General features: G+C 29.7%; 1 protein-coding gene across 1 annotated transcript; it reads left to right on the top strand.

Moving 5' to 3' along the window:
* Positions 1 to 6354: 6354 nt before the first annotated feature.
* Positions 6355 to 10161, top strand: LOC124936889. The gene is made up of 3 exons (XM_047477420.1): positions 6355 to 6991; positions 9436 to 9564; positions 9656 to 10161. Exons 1-3 carry the CDS (start codon positions 6418 to 6420, stop codon positions 9760 to 9762), a joined length of 810 nt encoding a protein of 269 aa, XP_047333376.1. The 5' UTR covers positions 6355 to 6417; the 3' UTR covers positions 9763 to 10161.
* Positions 10162 to 17205: the final 7044 nt, after the last annotated feature.

The raw sequence follows: 17205 nt of genomic DNA, 5'->3' as shown, positions 1-17205 counted from the left end.
ATGAATTCTTTGAAACTGCCAGATTTTATCATAACAAGTATATTCGTGCGACCATTCTTGGCAAAAGTGTTTGTTTCTCAAAGGAAACATTTGCCATGTTTTTCAGGCTTCCAACTGAAGGGATCTATGAGTCCCCTCCCTCCTCAGATGAAATCTTGTCCGAGATGAAACTCGTTTTCTCGGATCAATCATTTGAAGGGCATATCTTTCCGGTCGCTTCTCACGGAAAGAGTTCCTGTCTGAAAGTTGAGTTTTCCCTACTCAACGACATCATTTTAAAATCTATTCTTGCAAAGGACTCTTCCTACATCTACTGCAACAAAATCTTTGAAATAATGGTGGCCATCACAAGGGGTGAAGACATCAATTGGTCGAAAATTCTTTTTAATAATCTGGTAAAGATGATCTCTTCTCTAAAGAAAATCTATGGATATGATGCTCCTCTCAGCACGTTCCTCTGTTGTCTCCTCTCTGAAGCCGGACACGATTTTCACTTCAATCCTTTTAGACTATGTTCTACGGGATATATATATATATATATATATATATATATATATATATATATATATATATATATATATATATATATATATAAATAAATGTTCATCAAATACCTCATATTTGAAAAGAACTCATAATTCTTATAACAATTAGAAAAGAACAATGGTACAAAATCAAATTCGTGAAAATTATCGCAATTGAATTTTAAATAAATTATAAAGAGATGTTTAATAATTTTAAAATGAAATTATCACAATTAAAAAAAAATCATTGACTTATTAAATTATCTGTCGAGTCATGGAAATCGTAATCATGGTTGATCAACACGAGAAATCTACGGTTTTTCGAAAATGTATTAATTTGGAAATTGTTTCCATCGTGTTCGGTTATAGCAAGATCTTTTGAATTTAAAGTCGGCTAATGTTCCAACCTAATTCCAACTATGGGTGTAAGCAAAACCAATAAAACGAAAAACCTAAAAAATCGATCGAACCGTTGTAGTGTTTTGATATTTTTTTAAGTATATGTCTTTCTAGCCTTCTGGTAAAGGTAAAGATATTATATATATATATATATATATATATATATATATATATATTTTTTTTTTTTGCTAAGGTTTCAATTTTGAAAGACACATCTTTATTAATATATATTTGATGTTTTTATTTTTATTTTTTAAACTACTTTAATTTAATTAATATTTTAATATATTCTCTTTAAAGTTAAATAATTGATTTTTATTTAATTTATTAAACTTTTATTTATAAAAAATATTGAATAAATTTTTATTCTTTTAGTTTATTATATTATAAATTTATTATTTTATTTATTTTTTACTTTAATATATTATATATAATTACATATTTGTTATTTTTTCAACGATAACGATTAAATTAGTAAACCGACCGAACCGACATATAACCACCAACCGACGGAGGAAGATTTTGAAAAATCGACATCAACTGTTGGGATGAATTTTTTGGTGAAAAAACCGACTGAATCGAACTGCTTACATCTCTAGTTCCAACAATGCACTTTTTAGACCGCGAAAGCGGAACTGTTTGACGCTACATATTCAAACTCATTAAAGCTCGATTCGCATCATTATGCTTGATAAAAGGAATTAGGTAAGCTACAATCGAAAAATATTTTCATTTTTAAAATAATTATAATTGTAAATATTTATTTACATATTTAGAATTAATTAAAATTATTATATTATTCCAAAATTAAAATAATTAATATTATATTCATTTTAAAATATAAATTTTTTTTTATGAGAAATGATATAAAAAAATGATAAGAAATGACGTGGTGTAATTTAATTGATTGAAAAAAAAAATGAATTTTCTTTTTTTCTCTTTCCTCACATTTTTTTATTTCCGAGCAATGTATGATACCATATCATTTATTCCACCATTTTCTCTCTCAATTTCCCTCTCCTATATCTTCAAAAACATTATATCAAAAGTAGAATTAAATTTCAATTCTTTTAGGCATGGCTAAGATGAAAAAAAATGAATATAAAATAGTGTGAGGCATTAAAAAAATGGGAAAAATGACCAATAATGAGATCATTTTTATTTAATTGCAGGACCAAAATGACATTACCTAATGTGGCTATGTTTCAACTAATTAGGAACCATTTATACAATCCTTTATGTTTGGTTTGGTGAATGTCATTTTCATTCAAAATGGCAAAATGATATACAAAAGTCATAAGTAGTCATGTTTGAATGCAAATGAAACTTAATTCTTAAATTTTGTACCTTAATACAAGGTTTGACACTTTATTTTATTTTTCTTCTAGAAAATGATTTGGCCTTAAATTATATAATTTATATTGACTTCCTCAAATTATTAATATTTCTTATTAATTAACTAATAAATGTAAATTTTAACTAAACCTATCAAGATAACTCAAACAAGAAAGTCTATATAAGAGTTTTTAATTGTCATAAATTAAGTGATGAATTATAATTATCTTTTATATTGAATAAATAGAGTAGTAAAATAAATCAATTTTACTCCATTAACATTGAAACAAAAATTATTCATGTACATGAGATGACCAAATTCAATTTTATAATCGAGATCATAATTATGCCTAGAAATATAAATAAAGTATCAAATTTTAAATTAGACTCAACTACATCCTATATATCTTTTACTAATGCATTCTGTAAATTAATATTATACTAATAGACTCAACACTTTTCTATCTTATAATAATGAACTCTATAAATAAATGTTTGAAAATTAATATTATACTTACATTTTATTATTTTAGATAAATATATAAAAAAATTATAAATACAATATTAAGAATGTTACAAAATCTTGTGCTGGTAAAAGAACTCAAAACATATTATATCAATATATTTCTTTTCTTAACATTATTTAATTTATTACCCAAAATATTAAAATATATTTTATCTTAAATTATTATATTTTATTTTATTATTATATATTAATACTCTTTAGTTTTTTTTTTTTTTTTTTTATAAAACATCTACCTCCTTAAAATCGTGCACAATCATTCTTTTTACAAATAACAATGTTATTAGTGATATTAATTTTGAGGAAGTAAATTTTTTTTATAGAAAAACTTAAAACGTATTAATACATAATAATAAAATAATTTATTTTATTTTAAATAAATAATATTTTAATATTTGGATGTGACTGATGAAATGAAGATGAGTGAAATAATGTTTAAATTTATTGAAATTATTTAAATAAATGAGGAGAATACTCTAGTTTATGTAAAATTAAAATTGAAGTATGTTTGATCAATTTTGAATGGCACTAAATTTGCTTAAAAAAAAAATATATATATAAAACATGATTTGGACGTCTCACCAAACACTTATTTCTTTGTCATTCCATTTATATCTAATTGCATCAAACAATATTAGATGTGAGAATATGGATAAACACAGCAACCATACACTAAATTATTAATCAAATAATGTGAGAATATGGATAAACACTGCAACCATACACTAAATTGTTAAACAAATAATTCTTAACCCGTTATAATAGTCTAAACAATAAAAATAGTGAATAAAAAATCAAATATTATAAATTTGATTATCACTCTACAAAATAAAATGACTTAAATTTAAGTGATGTATCAAATGTGATGTAGTGTTTATTTTTTAAATTAAAACAAACAAAAAAAACGCTTACATAATTAAAATCACTTACTAAAAAAAGTAACATAATAATGATCTCTTAAGCGTTATTATCTAACTTGGTATTAATTCACAACCAAGTTTAATTAATTCCCCTTTTAGTCTTAAATATTTGTCTTCATGTTCTAGTTTTATCAACAAAGAGAAGAATCACAACTATAAACACAAAAAGGCACAAACCATGTTTCACAATCACTTATATTTTATTGAAAACTATTTTTAGTTTTATGTTTTGAAAATAACATAGTTGTAAATAAATCCCTTTATTTGTATTCAACCAGATCACATATAATTAGTTGGCTTACTTGTCACTAGCCCACCCAAATCAAAGATTGACTTGGTAAAGATATCATAGTCATACTTAAAATAATTTCACATCAATTATGAAGTAAAAATATAAGTTAATCTTGTGATGAATTAATCAAACATAAAAAAGAAGAAGTAAGAAATGTGAGTCATATCTTTTAAGATATTTTGTATTTTTTTTAAAATAATTATTCAATTTTTAAATCTAAATTATAATAAAATTGAAGCTCACTTATTTTGAGATATCTTAATAATGATAGTGACATCCCAATCAAATCCATGTTTAGGCCATTTTATTTTTCTTTCAACTGTTTTTAAAGTTTCTATATTTGATAGAGATATTTTTATAAATTATTTTATTGATTCTTTCAATTACACAATTCTTTGTTATTATGAAATCGGAAATAATGTGTATTTAAAATTAATATAATTATTGTTTAAAAAAAAACACATTTAAAATTAGAGACGTAAAAGTTCAATTAGACGTATTAACAGAGTTAAAGTTTTTTAATATTTTTTTAATTAAATATTTATTTTTTTCTATCTTCCTTTCTTTTAATTAATTAATTAATTAATTTATATCTTTTTCTATTTATTTATTAATTAATTACTTTTTATCCTTTTATTTTTTTTTTAATTAATTAATTTCTCTTTTTTTAATTAATTAATTAATTTCTCTCAATTTATCTATTTTCCTCCATTCGTCTATTCATTTGTAGAATTTGATATTTGATTATTTTAATTTATTTCTTTTTACTATTTTACATTTTTAGATATTACAATGACTCATCTCTTCACCAACAAAAGACCATTAAATATGAATAATAATAGATATTAATTCATCTCACACTAAAGTAATATTTCAGATTTTACCAACAAAAAAATAATTCAATGATTTTGTTTAATATTATTATAAACCTGAATAAAAAATTAAATAAAAAGACAATTAAATTTATTTTTGTTTATATAAAGCAAATAAAAAAATCTTCACACAAATATTAAAAAAAATAAATAAAAAGAGAAAAATTAATTAATTAATAAATAATTAAAAGAGAGAAAAATATTTGATTAATTAATAAAAATGAAGAGAGAGAAAAAGTAAATATTTAGTTAAGAAATAAATAAATTTTAAAAAAAAATTAACTCTAATTTATTAGTCTAGACTAAATGAGTCAATTTTTAATATTATATATGATTTAAATCAATTTTATTAGTTTATAGTATAACTGTAATGGTTTACTTAAATGAACTTTTTCTATAATATTTTATATTATTTTTTTCAAATTTTATAGATGATTTAACTCATGTCCATTCAACTATTTAAATTTTGTATATAATTTATTTGCAATTTTTTTTTGAAATAACTATGTTTGAAATACTTAATCAAGAGGTTTTTTTTTTATTAAAACAAAACAGTCAAAAAAAATTATATTAAACATTTTAAAATTATTAAATTTTATTACTAAGGGCTTGTTGAATTTTTAAATAATCTCACCAGTTATTTAAAAAATAATAATTAGTGATAATTTAAAAAAATTTAAGATTTTTAATAAAATAAAATAAATAAATTAATATATAATGATAAAATAAAAATAAAAATTTAAAATATAGTGTATTTTAATATATTTTTTAATAAATTTAGTGTCGAGAGAAATATGAGTATAGTGAAAAGATACTTACTTATTTAAATAAGTTTAATCAAACAATCTAACATCTTGTTCTGTTGGGGTTAGAAACGACAATAAAGCAGATCGGGTATCATTCCCGCTCCATTCTAATTAATTCGTAAATCTTTTTTATTATCGTTCTTTTGTTCAGTTTTTAAAATAACCCCAGTACACTAAATAATATATATTATAATATATTATTATAAATAAATTTAAAAACTCTTCTAAAATATAAAGAATAAACCAATTTTATATATTTAATTATGTTTATTAGTCTCCTGATAGATGAGTAAGATATAATTGGGACATAAATATCATTCTCATCCCCATCTCTTCGTGATCAATTATATTTATATGTCAAATTGGGAAAAACTGCTCCTAAGACGATGAGATTAATTATATGTCAAAATTGGGAAAAACAGTTCCTAAAGAGATAATTTGGATCGAACGTTATTCGGATTATAATTTATTCGGATTATAATTATGAAAGTTAGTTAAGATTATTTAAATAATCTCATTCTAATCAAACATACTATATATAGTCTTTTAAGTTGAAAATTAGAACTATTTTGATGACAAAATTTTTGTATTATATTAATTAAGAAAATGGACTAAGAAATGATATATATTCCTTTGGACGGCCATTTTTGAGCTTGAAACATAGCTAGCGTCATACTAGAATATACACACACTGATACATCCCCCTCTCCTTCTCTCTCTCTTTCTGAAACTTGTTAACTGTTTTCATGGAAGAAGAAGAAAAAGGTAAGCTAGTCCATAATCAGGCCGGGAGAAGAAAACTCTTATTTTCTGAGTTATTCAAAGGCGATGATTCCGGAAAACATACAAAATCAGGATCATCTATCTCTACTGATTTCTCTTCCTCAGGATCATCTATCTCCGATACCACTCCTAATTGTTCCGTTCTCGGATCTCAACTTAGTGAAGAAGAAGATGAATGCGATACGGATCTCATTTCTGAACTCAATCGCCAAATGGCCGACTATATGCTTCAAGACGAAGAAGACGAAATCCTGCTTCGAAACCCTAGTATTCACAGTTTCGAATCTAATCAATTCCGTAATATGAATCACCGATTGTTGTTGAATAAGGAAACTCATCATGACTGGAGAAATGAAGACGGATCCAAGCCATATGGTGATAGCAACCAGAGGAAGGATCTTCTGCAAAACGGGTCGGGTATGAGGTCACTATTCGCAAGGGGATCCGCCCCAAACAGTGCATCTTTTGGGACAGGTGTATTCTTGCCACGTGGAATTACCCCTAGAAAATCGTCTCATCATCGCAATAAAAAGTCAGGTAATTTAATTTTTAGTCATCGGAATATTGAATTCCTTTTTCAATTTGCTTGTTCAAATTCTCTCTCTATTAGTTTTTTTTAACCAAAATTATATTTTAAATGTTTTTGAAAGAATATAAAACTTCAACTTGTCATGCAAAAGTAGTAATTTTCTTAAAATAATAATAACTATAATGTAGTAAAGTTGGTAAGAAAATCTTTTTATGGGTGAGTTGCTTTAAAATTAAAATAATTGAAATGATTAATTGGAGCAAGTTGATGGGAAGGAGAGGGAAAAAGGGGTAGTTAGCATATAGACTTTGTTTGGATTTAAGTTATTTTAATATTCTTTTGTAGATAAAAATTCTAAAAAATTGAATTATTTAATAAAAATAACTAAATATATAATAAAAAAAATTAATGTTCTATTCCCACTTAACGCCTTAAGTTGAAATTAGGTCGAGTAATCATCTTTAACCCACTATGTTTTAACCCAATATCAATATGGTAGTTCAAATATCAAAATATTAATACCTAAGATACCATTTGATAAATTAAAAATAAATAAAAAAATATTTTAAAAACTTAAAAGCAAAAGGGCCTTAGCAGTGATAATTGAATTGAAGAAAGTATGAATATAATTGGTTAGGAGTTGTTGACTTGTCACCCTCTTTTGTTCTTTTATTATTAGTTCGGAATCTTCGGTCTCATTTCATAAATTCCAAACCGGAATCTTAGACTAGGCAAGGTGAATTGTCTTTTTCTTATATTTATTTATTTAATTTAATTGTTTTACTTTTTATTTTTATTTAAAAGTCATTAATTTTAATCCTAAACTCTTTAACAAGGCCTTAACTGTTGGGTGTCACTTATTTTAGTCAATTAATTATTAATATTTCTATTTATTATTTAAATTATCAATTAAATAATAAAATACATCTATTTTTTTAAATATTAAATAATAAAGATATTTTAACCATTTAACTTTAATGATACAACTTTTTATTACACACAATAAAAAAAAATATGATTTACTTAGAAAATAACAGATCAAACCAACCTGAGATCTTTCTAATTTTTAAAATAAAATTATTATTCACTTACAACAACATCAAAACCAAAGATTTGAATTTAATTGTTATGGAAAATGGACTCTTTTCTTGAAACTTTTTTTAAATTAAATTATTTTAACATTATATATATTATAAATCTAATAGACTAATAGTTTTATTTAACATTTTCATATCAAAATCCACTTTTCAAATATATTTTACTTGTTTGTTTTTAAGTGAGTATAATTTGAAATTTGTGTTTGAAAATTTATTTATAAGTTTTAAAAGTATTTTTTATTTAACTAATTGTTTTAAAATAAAGAAAAATTAATAAATAAATAGAAGAAGTGGATTTTAAAAAAGATTTCACTTCTCGCCAAATAAGGTCATTATAAAAATAAAATAATAATTATACTCATTCATTAATCTCTCTTAATTTCTTCTTAGTTGACCCCTCCTTAAAACTTAAATTAGTGTTAAGACGTCACTAGTTAATGTTATAATTTTTAAATAATGTATTTTTCTTATGATTTTATCAGGGTGATAATGATATTACCATTGACTTTATTTAAAAAAACACATAACTAATGACTAAATTAACGTCATTTTGTTTGGACTTAAATTGTTTTAATTTAGAAAGTTTGATAGGGTTCAAGGATACGATTTAGATTAAATCGAATTGGTCTAAAACGAAATGAAAATCAAGACAGTTTTTAAACCTCTGAACTGAACTACGGTTTAGTGAGAGCCGATCAACCGATTATGGTTAAAATAAAAATAATATGCACCGGTCTAAATTGAACCAAAATAACGGAATTAACGTTTTTGAAAACTGTTGAACAGAATCACGGCATGTCGGTGCTAAACTGTTAGACTAATCATAGTTAAAATTGAAAGAATATGCATAATTTAATTGCACTTTTGAGATGATACTTAAATATATCTAAATAATTGATTTTTTCACCTATAGTATTATAGATGTTTGAAAAATATAAATAAAAATAGTAAAATGTATTTTTTTTTATTGTTGGTAAGAAAGAAAACTTTTACCCTAAACTTCATTTTCTAATGGGTTATAATAATGCATACTTGGAAAGCCACTGAATATAAATACAAAGCATTCCTCACATGATCACATCTTTGTGTTCTTGCTTTGCTATTTATTCCTCAAAATCTCTTAAGACATAGTTTGGGTTTCTTAATTGAAATTCATTTTAATTGGATTTGGATCACTAGAATTGTAATTACAATGGGTCAATAATGAAATCTTAATGGCAGTATAATTATAAGTTTGAATTCCAAATGCAATAATGCTCTGTTTGGAAATCTAAAAGAAAATATTTTTATATAATAAAACCATCAAACAGAACACAAACTAATCTTCTTTTCAATCTCTTTTGTATGATTTGCAGGGTGCTCCACAGTTCTTATACCAGCAAGAGTGTTACAAGTTTTACAACAGCACCACTTTGCAAATTCCAATATCATACCCGAAATAATTCATACCAATGGTTTAATGACTCATTACCCTTTTCTAATAGGTAAGAATGATTTGTCTCATTTCACATTCAAAGGTGTTACATAAATATTATAAAATCATTTAGGATTTGTATGATCTTTGTACAATCAAAGGTAACGCCACGGGAATTGTGATGAGTTTACAACAAAAACAACAACAAAATCAGCAGCTTGGAGAACAACATTTGGAGGTGTCTCTCCCCAATGAATGGATCTATTGAAACTCGGATATCATCAAGCTTCATGTGTAAAATTATAATGTTCCCACTTCCCAAGAAGATATTTCGGTTTAGTTATTTTTTTTAATGAAAAATAAGAATAAATACGGAATGGGAGAGATTGTTTATTGTAATAATTTCCCCCGATAAGATGGGTATGTAAAAAGAACGGGTGGGGTTGAGAATAAATGGATGTATGAATGTTTGATTTGCTTTGTAGTAGAAGCTAGCAATTAAGTAGGGTTGTATAAATGGATGTAGAATGTTTGATTTCTTTGTAGTAGAAGTTAGCAATTAAGGAGGGTTGTAGAATAGATGCATGTATAGATTTATGTTATTGATTGCAAGTTTTATTAATTAAATTTCTTTTCATTTTATGAAATGTTTTATTTTTATTTTTAAGATCTAAATGAAAGTTGGATCGAGTTAGCCTACTATTATCCTTGTAATAAATTTTACATAAATTAATTGGAGTTTATTGAGTTTGGACTTAGGCATGAACCAAAGTTATTTAAATATTATTATTTTAAAGTTTATTCTATAAATATGTTATTATTAAAAAATTAAATAACAAAACACATTTATAGAGATAAACATTGGATCTAAGACTTTATATTTTTTCTTTTTAATAGTGAAATTTGGTAGCGGTTGAAATAAATGTAACTCTTTTAAGTGAACCACTATAAATTTGTGATGGTAGAATAAAGAAGAGAATTGTATTGGAATTATATTAAATGATGTATCTTAGAGTTACATAAGTTATGTTTAATATATAGACATTAAATTAAATAGTAAACTTATAAGAAAACAATATAATATAATATAATATTGATATTATCACAACTTATAATATTGTGATAATATTTTATAATAGTAAACTTATAAGAAAACTTACACATATATATATTATATTATGTTTTAACATTAGATGAATTATACAATCTAATCTGTCATCCTCTCTCAAGTTGGAGCATGCAAATTACAAATGCCAAATTTAAACAATATAGGATCAAACTGCTATTTCCTTAATGGTTCAGTAAAAATATCAGCTAACTTAGCAGAGGTAGCAACATGGGAAGCAATAATAGTCCCACTAATAATAGCATCTCGAATAAAATGACAGTCAATCTCGATATGCTTCGAGCGCTCATGAAACACAAGATCATGAGATAAGTGTAACGCAAATTGACTGTCAGAATAAACCTGTATAGCAGCGAAATGTGATACTCCCAAAAACTCCAATAACCCCTTCAACCACTTTAACTCACAAGTCAAAGTAGCAAGTGCACGATACTCAGTTTTAATAGAGGATATGGATTTAGTAGCTTGCTTCTTGGTCTTCCAAGAAATAGGAGAATCTCCAAGATAAAAAGTCAACCAATAGTAGAACGCCTGGTGGTAGGACAACTTGCCCAATCAGAATCACACCAGCTAGTCAACTTCAGATTCCCATCCGCGCGTAAAAGAATACCTTGACCAAGAGCATTCTTCAAATATCGTACCAATCGAAGAGCTGCATCCCAATGAACCTGACGTGGTTCCTGTAAAAATTGAGAAAGAATGTATACATCATATACATGGTCAGGTCGAATGAAAGATAAATAAATTAAACGTCCTACTAGACGCTAATAGGGTTCAACATCTATGAGCACCAAACTCTTGGAGACACCCAACTTATGGTTCAGCTCGAGTGGGAACCCCATTGGTTTAGCACCCAATAATCCACACTCTGTTATGATATCTAGTGCATACTTTCTTTGACATAAGGCTATCCCCTTATCACTCCGGGCCACTTTTATGCCAAGAAAGTGCTTCAACACCCATAAATCTTTCATATGAAAGCAAGTGCTAGATAAGTTATAAAAGTATCCAGTTGAGATTCATCTGAGCCTAAAACAATTAAATCATCAACATTTACAAGTACAAATAAAGATATCCCATCCTTCTAATAAAAGAATAAAGAATATTCAAAGTAGGACTGGCGAAAACCATAATCAAGAAGTGTTGATGTATGTTTAGCAAACCAACACCGTGGTGCCTGTTTTAAACCATAGAGTGACTTACGCAAACGACACACTTTGGCATGCTCACTATTTTCAAATCCAGGGGGAAGCTTCATATACACATCCTCTGCTAAATCACTGTCAAGAAAGCATTATCAACATCCATCTGATGTAATATCCACCCCTCCACAACTGCAACTTCTAAGAATGTACGAACAATAGATATCTTTGCCACATGTGCGAAAGTGTCAGAATAGTCAATACCTTCCACCTGATGATTGTCAAAGACCACAAATCTTACTTTGAGGCGTTCAATGGTTCCATTGGAGTGATATTTGATTTTAAACACCCATCTACTGCCCAAAGCCTTCTTGCCAGATGGCAATGTCTCCATGCTCCAAGTATCATTAGCCTCCAATGCATGTATCTCTAAAAGAATAAATTCACGCCATCCTGGATCTCGCAAAGCATGACGATAAAAGGTAGTCTTAGTATTTGCAGTAACAGCTGCAAGAAAACCCCGGTGTACAACATAGAAATTATCATAACTCAAGATATGTGCAATAGAATAACGAGTACTTGAGATAATATCGGAGCAAGGTGAGTGAGACTGAAGAGGGGGTGGACTGGAGTGGTGAATCGCATTAGTAACATAACCTCGAAGTGAGTAGAAGGAACCCGAGTGCGTTTACCCCGGCCTAAGGCTTCATCTTGCACATCTGAATCATTAACACAGAACTCAAGGGAAAAACCGGAAGATGCGGAAGTGTCGGAGGAGTAGACGGGGTCCACGGAAAGAGCCCAAGCAGATATTCCAACGGGCTCCTGCCCCAATCTACTATGCTATAATTTCTCTTCTACATCCCGAATTGTCAAAGTTGAACCCAATTCTACTGGAATGCAACGAAACTAGTAGTGTCTACCCCTCTTCTCACATGCCCCAATCATTATCTTGGTGTCTCGGTCCTAGAAATTGCACACATCAGAAGTAAAAATAATATCACAACGCATATCAGCATGCAATTGTGAATTAGAAGTAAACTGTAATTTAGAGTTGGAACATAGAAAACATTCCGTAGTACTACATCATCAGGTAACCGAATAGAACCACAAATAATATCCTGTATAGTGGTGCCATCAAATAAAATAATCGGGCTAGCATACCTCTCAATAGGATCAGAAAGACAATGCAAAGACCCTATGATATGAACAGAATACTTAGAGTTGATAATCCAATGCAAAAACTCAAACTTACCCATCACCTAAGTGGAATAAGAAGTACCATGAATACCCAATAGACAATCATATTGAGTAGGAGTCAAAACAGTGCCCCCGTTGTGCGAGAGGGAGATTCAAGCCATGGAAGCATTCACAGATCCCCCCGCTGAAGATGTTGGACTACCGACAATCGATAAAGAAGTAGTCGTGCCACTTGCTGGCTTGCACTGGAGTCGAGAAGCTTGTCGTTGTTTTTTTTCGCACCCCACTCACTATCCAGATATTCATACTTCAGAAAGCACGTGACAAGATCATGCCTTGACTTACGACAATGGGCACACATTAGTTTGGAACTATCCACTTGAGGAATAGTTGGGGGAAACTCGAAGGCTAAAAGACGATAGATCTGCCCTCTATCGCTCCTGCAACTCCTTCAACCTCAAAGATTCTTTATCACGAATCCTGCTGTAAACAATATCCAATGATGGAAGAGGATCCCGATTCAAAATATTAGAACGAACAGTACCATAAAATTCAGTATACAACCTAATTAAGAAATCATGTAACTAAGCAGTCTTCCCAATCTCCATCTGCTGCTCAAGAAGATTACAGGTACAATTCCCACAATTACACAATGGCAAAGGCGTAAGATTATGAAGTTTTTTCCAAATAGGTTGTAATTTACCCATGTACTCCTCGACCGACATATCAGTAGTTTGTTCATAGAGAACCAATTCCTTTTTCAAATACTGAATTCTCTTGGCATTCCTTGACTGAAAACGCTTTTTCAACATATCCCATAGAGGAAGAATTTCAGTATGATACGATACCTGAGATTTGAGATCATCTAAAATAGTATTAATCACCCAAGAAACTAGCAAAGCATGAATACACCTCCAATCCTCCATCTTGGCCGGATTTGTAACCGGTTTCTCTTCAGTACCGAGAAGAAAAGTAAGCTTCCTACGAGAAGTAAGGGCACGAACAATAGAACATGACCACTCATCATAATTCTTGCGAGTAAGCAAGATATTGGTAAGTCTCTGCAGAACTCGTATAATAAGGATTCTTAGTAGGATCAATGGGGGTATAGGGAAGTAGGGTGGGTAATATGGGGGGTACATGGGTTGGGGCTGCATTGTAGAGGCGGATGTGCCTGTGACGACCTAGAGGGGGTATGCGAAATGATAATATTGAGAGGGTAGCCCGACGGCAGCGCTGGGAAGGAGGCGAGTTCTTGGATAATGGAGGTAATGGTGCTGCTAGTAGAGACACCAATAATTGGTAAGGTAATGATACTGCCAGTAGAGACACTAGTAATTGGTAAGGTATGGGTTGTCGAGGAATATGGTGGTGCAAAATCATCACCACCACCAATATGGGAAGAATTCGACGACGGTATAGTAAAATAAATTGTATGGTAAGGTAGGGTTAGAACTTTTGAGAGTATTATCTTTTAGCTCTAATACCATATTAGAATAAAGAAGAGAATTGTATTAGAATTAAATTAAATGACGTATCTTAGAGTTACATGGATTATGTCTAATATATATACATTAGATTACGCTTATAAAGAAATCAATATAATATAATATTAATATTATCATAATTTACCATATATTATGTTAATATTTTACAAAATTAAACTTATAAAGAAACTAATATAATAATGATATTATCACAATTTATTATATTGTAATAATATCTTACTGATATATTATATTATGTTGTAACATTAGATGAATTATATAATCTAATCTAACACCCTCTCTCAAGTTGGAGCATGCAAATTACAAATGCCCAACTTGAACAATATAGGATCAAACTACTACTTCCCTAATGGTTTAGTGAAAATATTAGCTAACTGAGTAGAGGTATCAACATGGGAAGTAGTAAAAGTCACATCAATAATAATATCTCGAATAAAATGATAGTCAATCTCGATATGCTTCAAGCGCTCGTGAAACACAAGATTATGAGCTAAGTGTAACGCAGATTGACTATGAAAATAAACATGTATAGTAGTGGAATGTGATACTCCCCAAAACTCCAATAATCCCTTCAACAACTTTAACTCACAAGTCAAAGTAGCAAGTGCACGATACTCAACTTCAGTAAGGGAACTGGATACAGGAGCTTGCTTCTTGGTCTTCCAAAAAACAGGAGAATCTCCAAGAAAAAAAGCCAACCAATAGTAGAATGCCTGGTGGTAGGAAAAATGGCCCAATTAGAATCACACCAACTAGTGAACTTCAGATTCCCATCGGCGCGTAAAATAATACATTGACCATGAGAATTCTTCAAATATTGAACCACTCGAAGGGCTACATCCCAACGAGTTCGACGTGGTTCATGTAAAAACTAAGAAAATATGTATACAACATATGTCAAGGAAGGTCGAGTGAAAGACAAATAAATTAAACGTCCTACTAGACTCCTATAGGGCTCAACATCTGTGAGCACCGAACTCTTGAAGACACCCAACTTATGATTCGGCTCAAGTGGGAACCCCGCTGGCTTAACGCCCAATAACACACACTCTGTTATGATATATAGTGCATACTTTCTTTGACATAAGGTGATAGAATCGACTTAATTAATAGAGACGGGGGTCTGGCGATTGATAAAGGCTTAGGAAAAACGGTTTGATAGAAATCTCGTTAAGGATTTAAATTACTTTCTATTTTACACAAACCCTTGTAAACACTTGAAACAGAATCAAGTGCGGAAATGTTTACTTAGGTTTGAAGCTTATGATCAAGAATGAAAAGATGACTGAAAGGGAACAACACAACAGTTTGTTTATGGATGTTCAGAGCAAACTCTCCTACGTCACCCCTTCTTCTAACCACCAAAAGGATTCACTATAATATGCTTTGAATCAAATACAGTTTGCACGAATAGCTTACTGTTGAACAGAATAGACTCTATTCAACTTACAATATGATGAAGAATATCACTCAACTAAAACGATGATTTAATTCTAACTCTCTCTTGATTAACACACACTAAAGCAAGAAAGCTGCTAATAGTTTCAATAGTATCAATAGATCGATGAATTGTTTGGCGATTCGTTCACTCAAAGTTCTGGTTGTTCGTCCGTTGTCCTTGAGATTCTTTAAATAAGGAACATGAACTAACAGTCGAATCTTCATAATGACACGTGGAGAGCTTCCATTGGAACGCCTCCATAGTACACAACAGATTCTGAATACAAGGATCATGGCCGTACACAACTGGTAGTGCGCCGAATATTCTTCAGAGATTTACCTGCAAAACAAGTAGTGTGAAGGATATTCGTTTACTTGGCATTGGTTGATTGGTTGCAGCTGGCTGTCGTACTGATCTTCACTAGAAAGTAGAGTAGGAGTAGCGTACAGGTAGAACACGTGGGTAGGCGGGTGCTAGCTTCAAGAAACTGCTTAAGCATGGCATTAGACATATTTCAATTAGCCAACCCCGTCTAATGAAATGAGACGTCCCCGTCAAATAACAGGATCCATTAGACCACCTAGTCTAATTGGATTAGACTTCACGTCTAATTACAATCACTTCAGACCAATCTGAAGGAGTTAGACTGCACGTCTAACTTTCACTAGTTAGACTGCACGTCTAACTTTCACATTTCGTTAGACTCCACATCTAATTACGTTTCACTTCAGACTAGTCTGATGGAGTTAGACTGCACATCTAACTTTCTCTTTCCATTAGACTCCACGTCTAATTCAACTAGTTAGACTACACGTCTAACTCCGAGTGTTAGACTGCACGTCTAACTCCGCTAGTTAGACTACACATCTAACTCAGTGAGTTAGACTACACGTCTAACTTCACTAGTTAGACTGCACGTCTAACTCCGTGTGTTAGACTGTACGTCTAACTTCGCTAGTTAGACTGCACGTCTAACTTCACCAATTAGACTTCACGTCTAACTTCTCTAGTTAGACTACACGTCTAACCAGTGTGTTAGACTACACGTCTAACTTTGCTAGTTAGATTGCACGTCTAATTTCGCTAGTTAGACTACACGTCTAACTTCGCTAGTTAGACTGCACGTCTAACTCAGTGTGTTAGACTGCACGTCTAACTTCACCAGTTAGACTGCACGTCTAACTTCACCAGTTAGACTGCACGTCTAACTCAGTGTGTTAGACTGCACGTCTAACTTCACCAGTTAGACTGCACGTCTAACTTCACCAGTTAGACTGCACGTCTAACTTCACTA

Source organism: Impatiens glandulifera, chromosome 4 (genome assembly GCF_907164915.1).
Source record: "Impatiens glandulifera chromosome 4, dImpGla2.1, whole genome shotgun sequence".
In the NCBI taxonomy this organism is placed as follows: Eukaryota; Viridiplantae; Streptophyta; class Magnoliopsida; order Ericales; family Balsaminaceae; genus Impatiens; species Impatiens glandulifera.
Note: the sequence above shows the minus strand (reverse complement) of the source record. Positions and strands in the feature narration are given on the sequence as shown.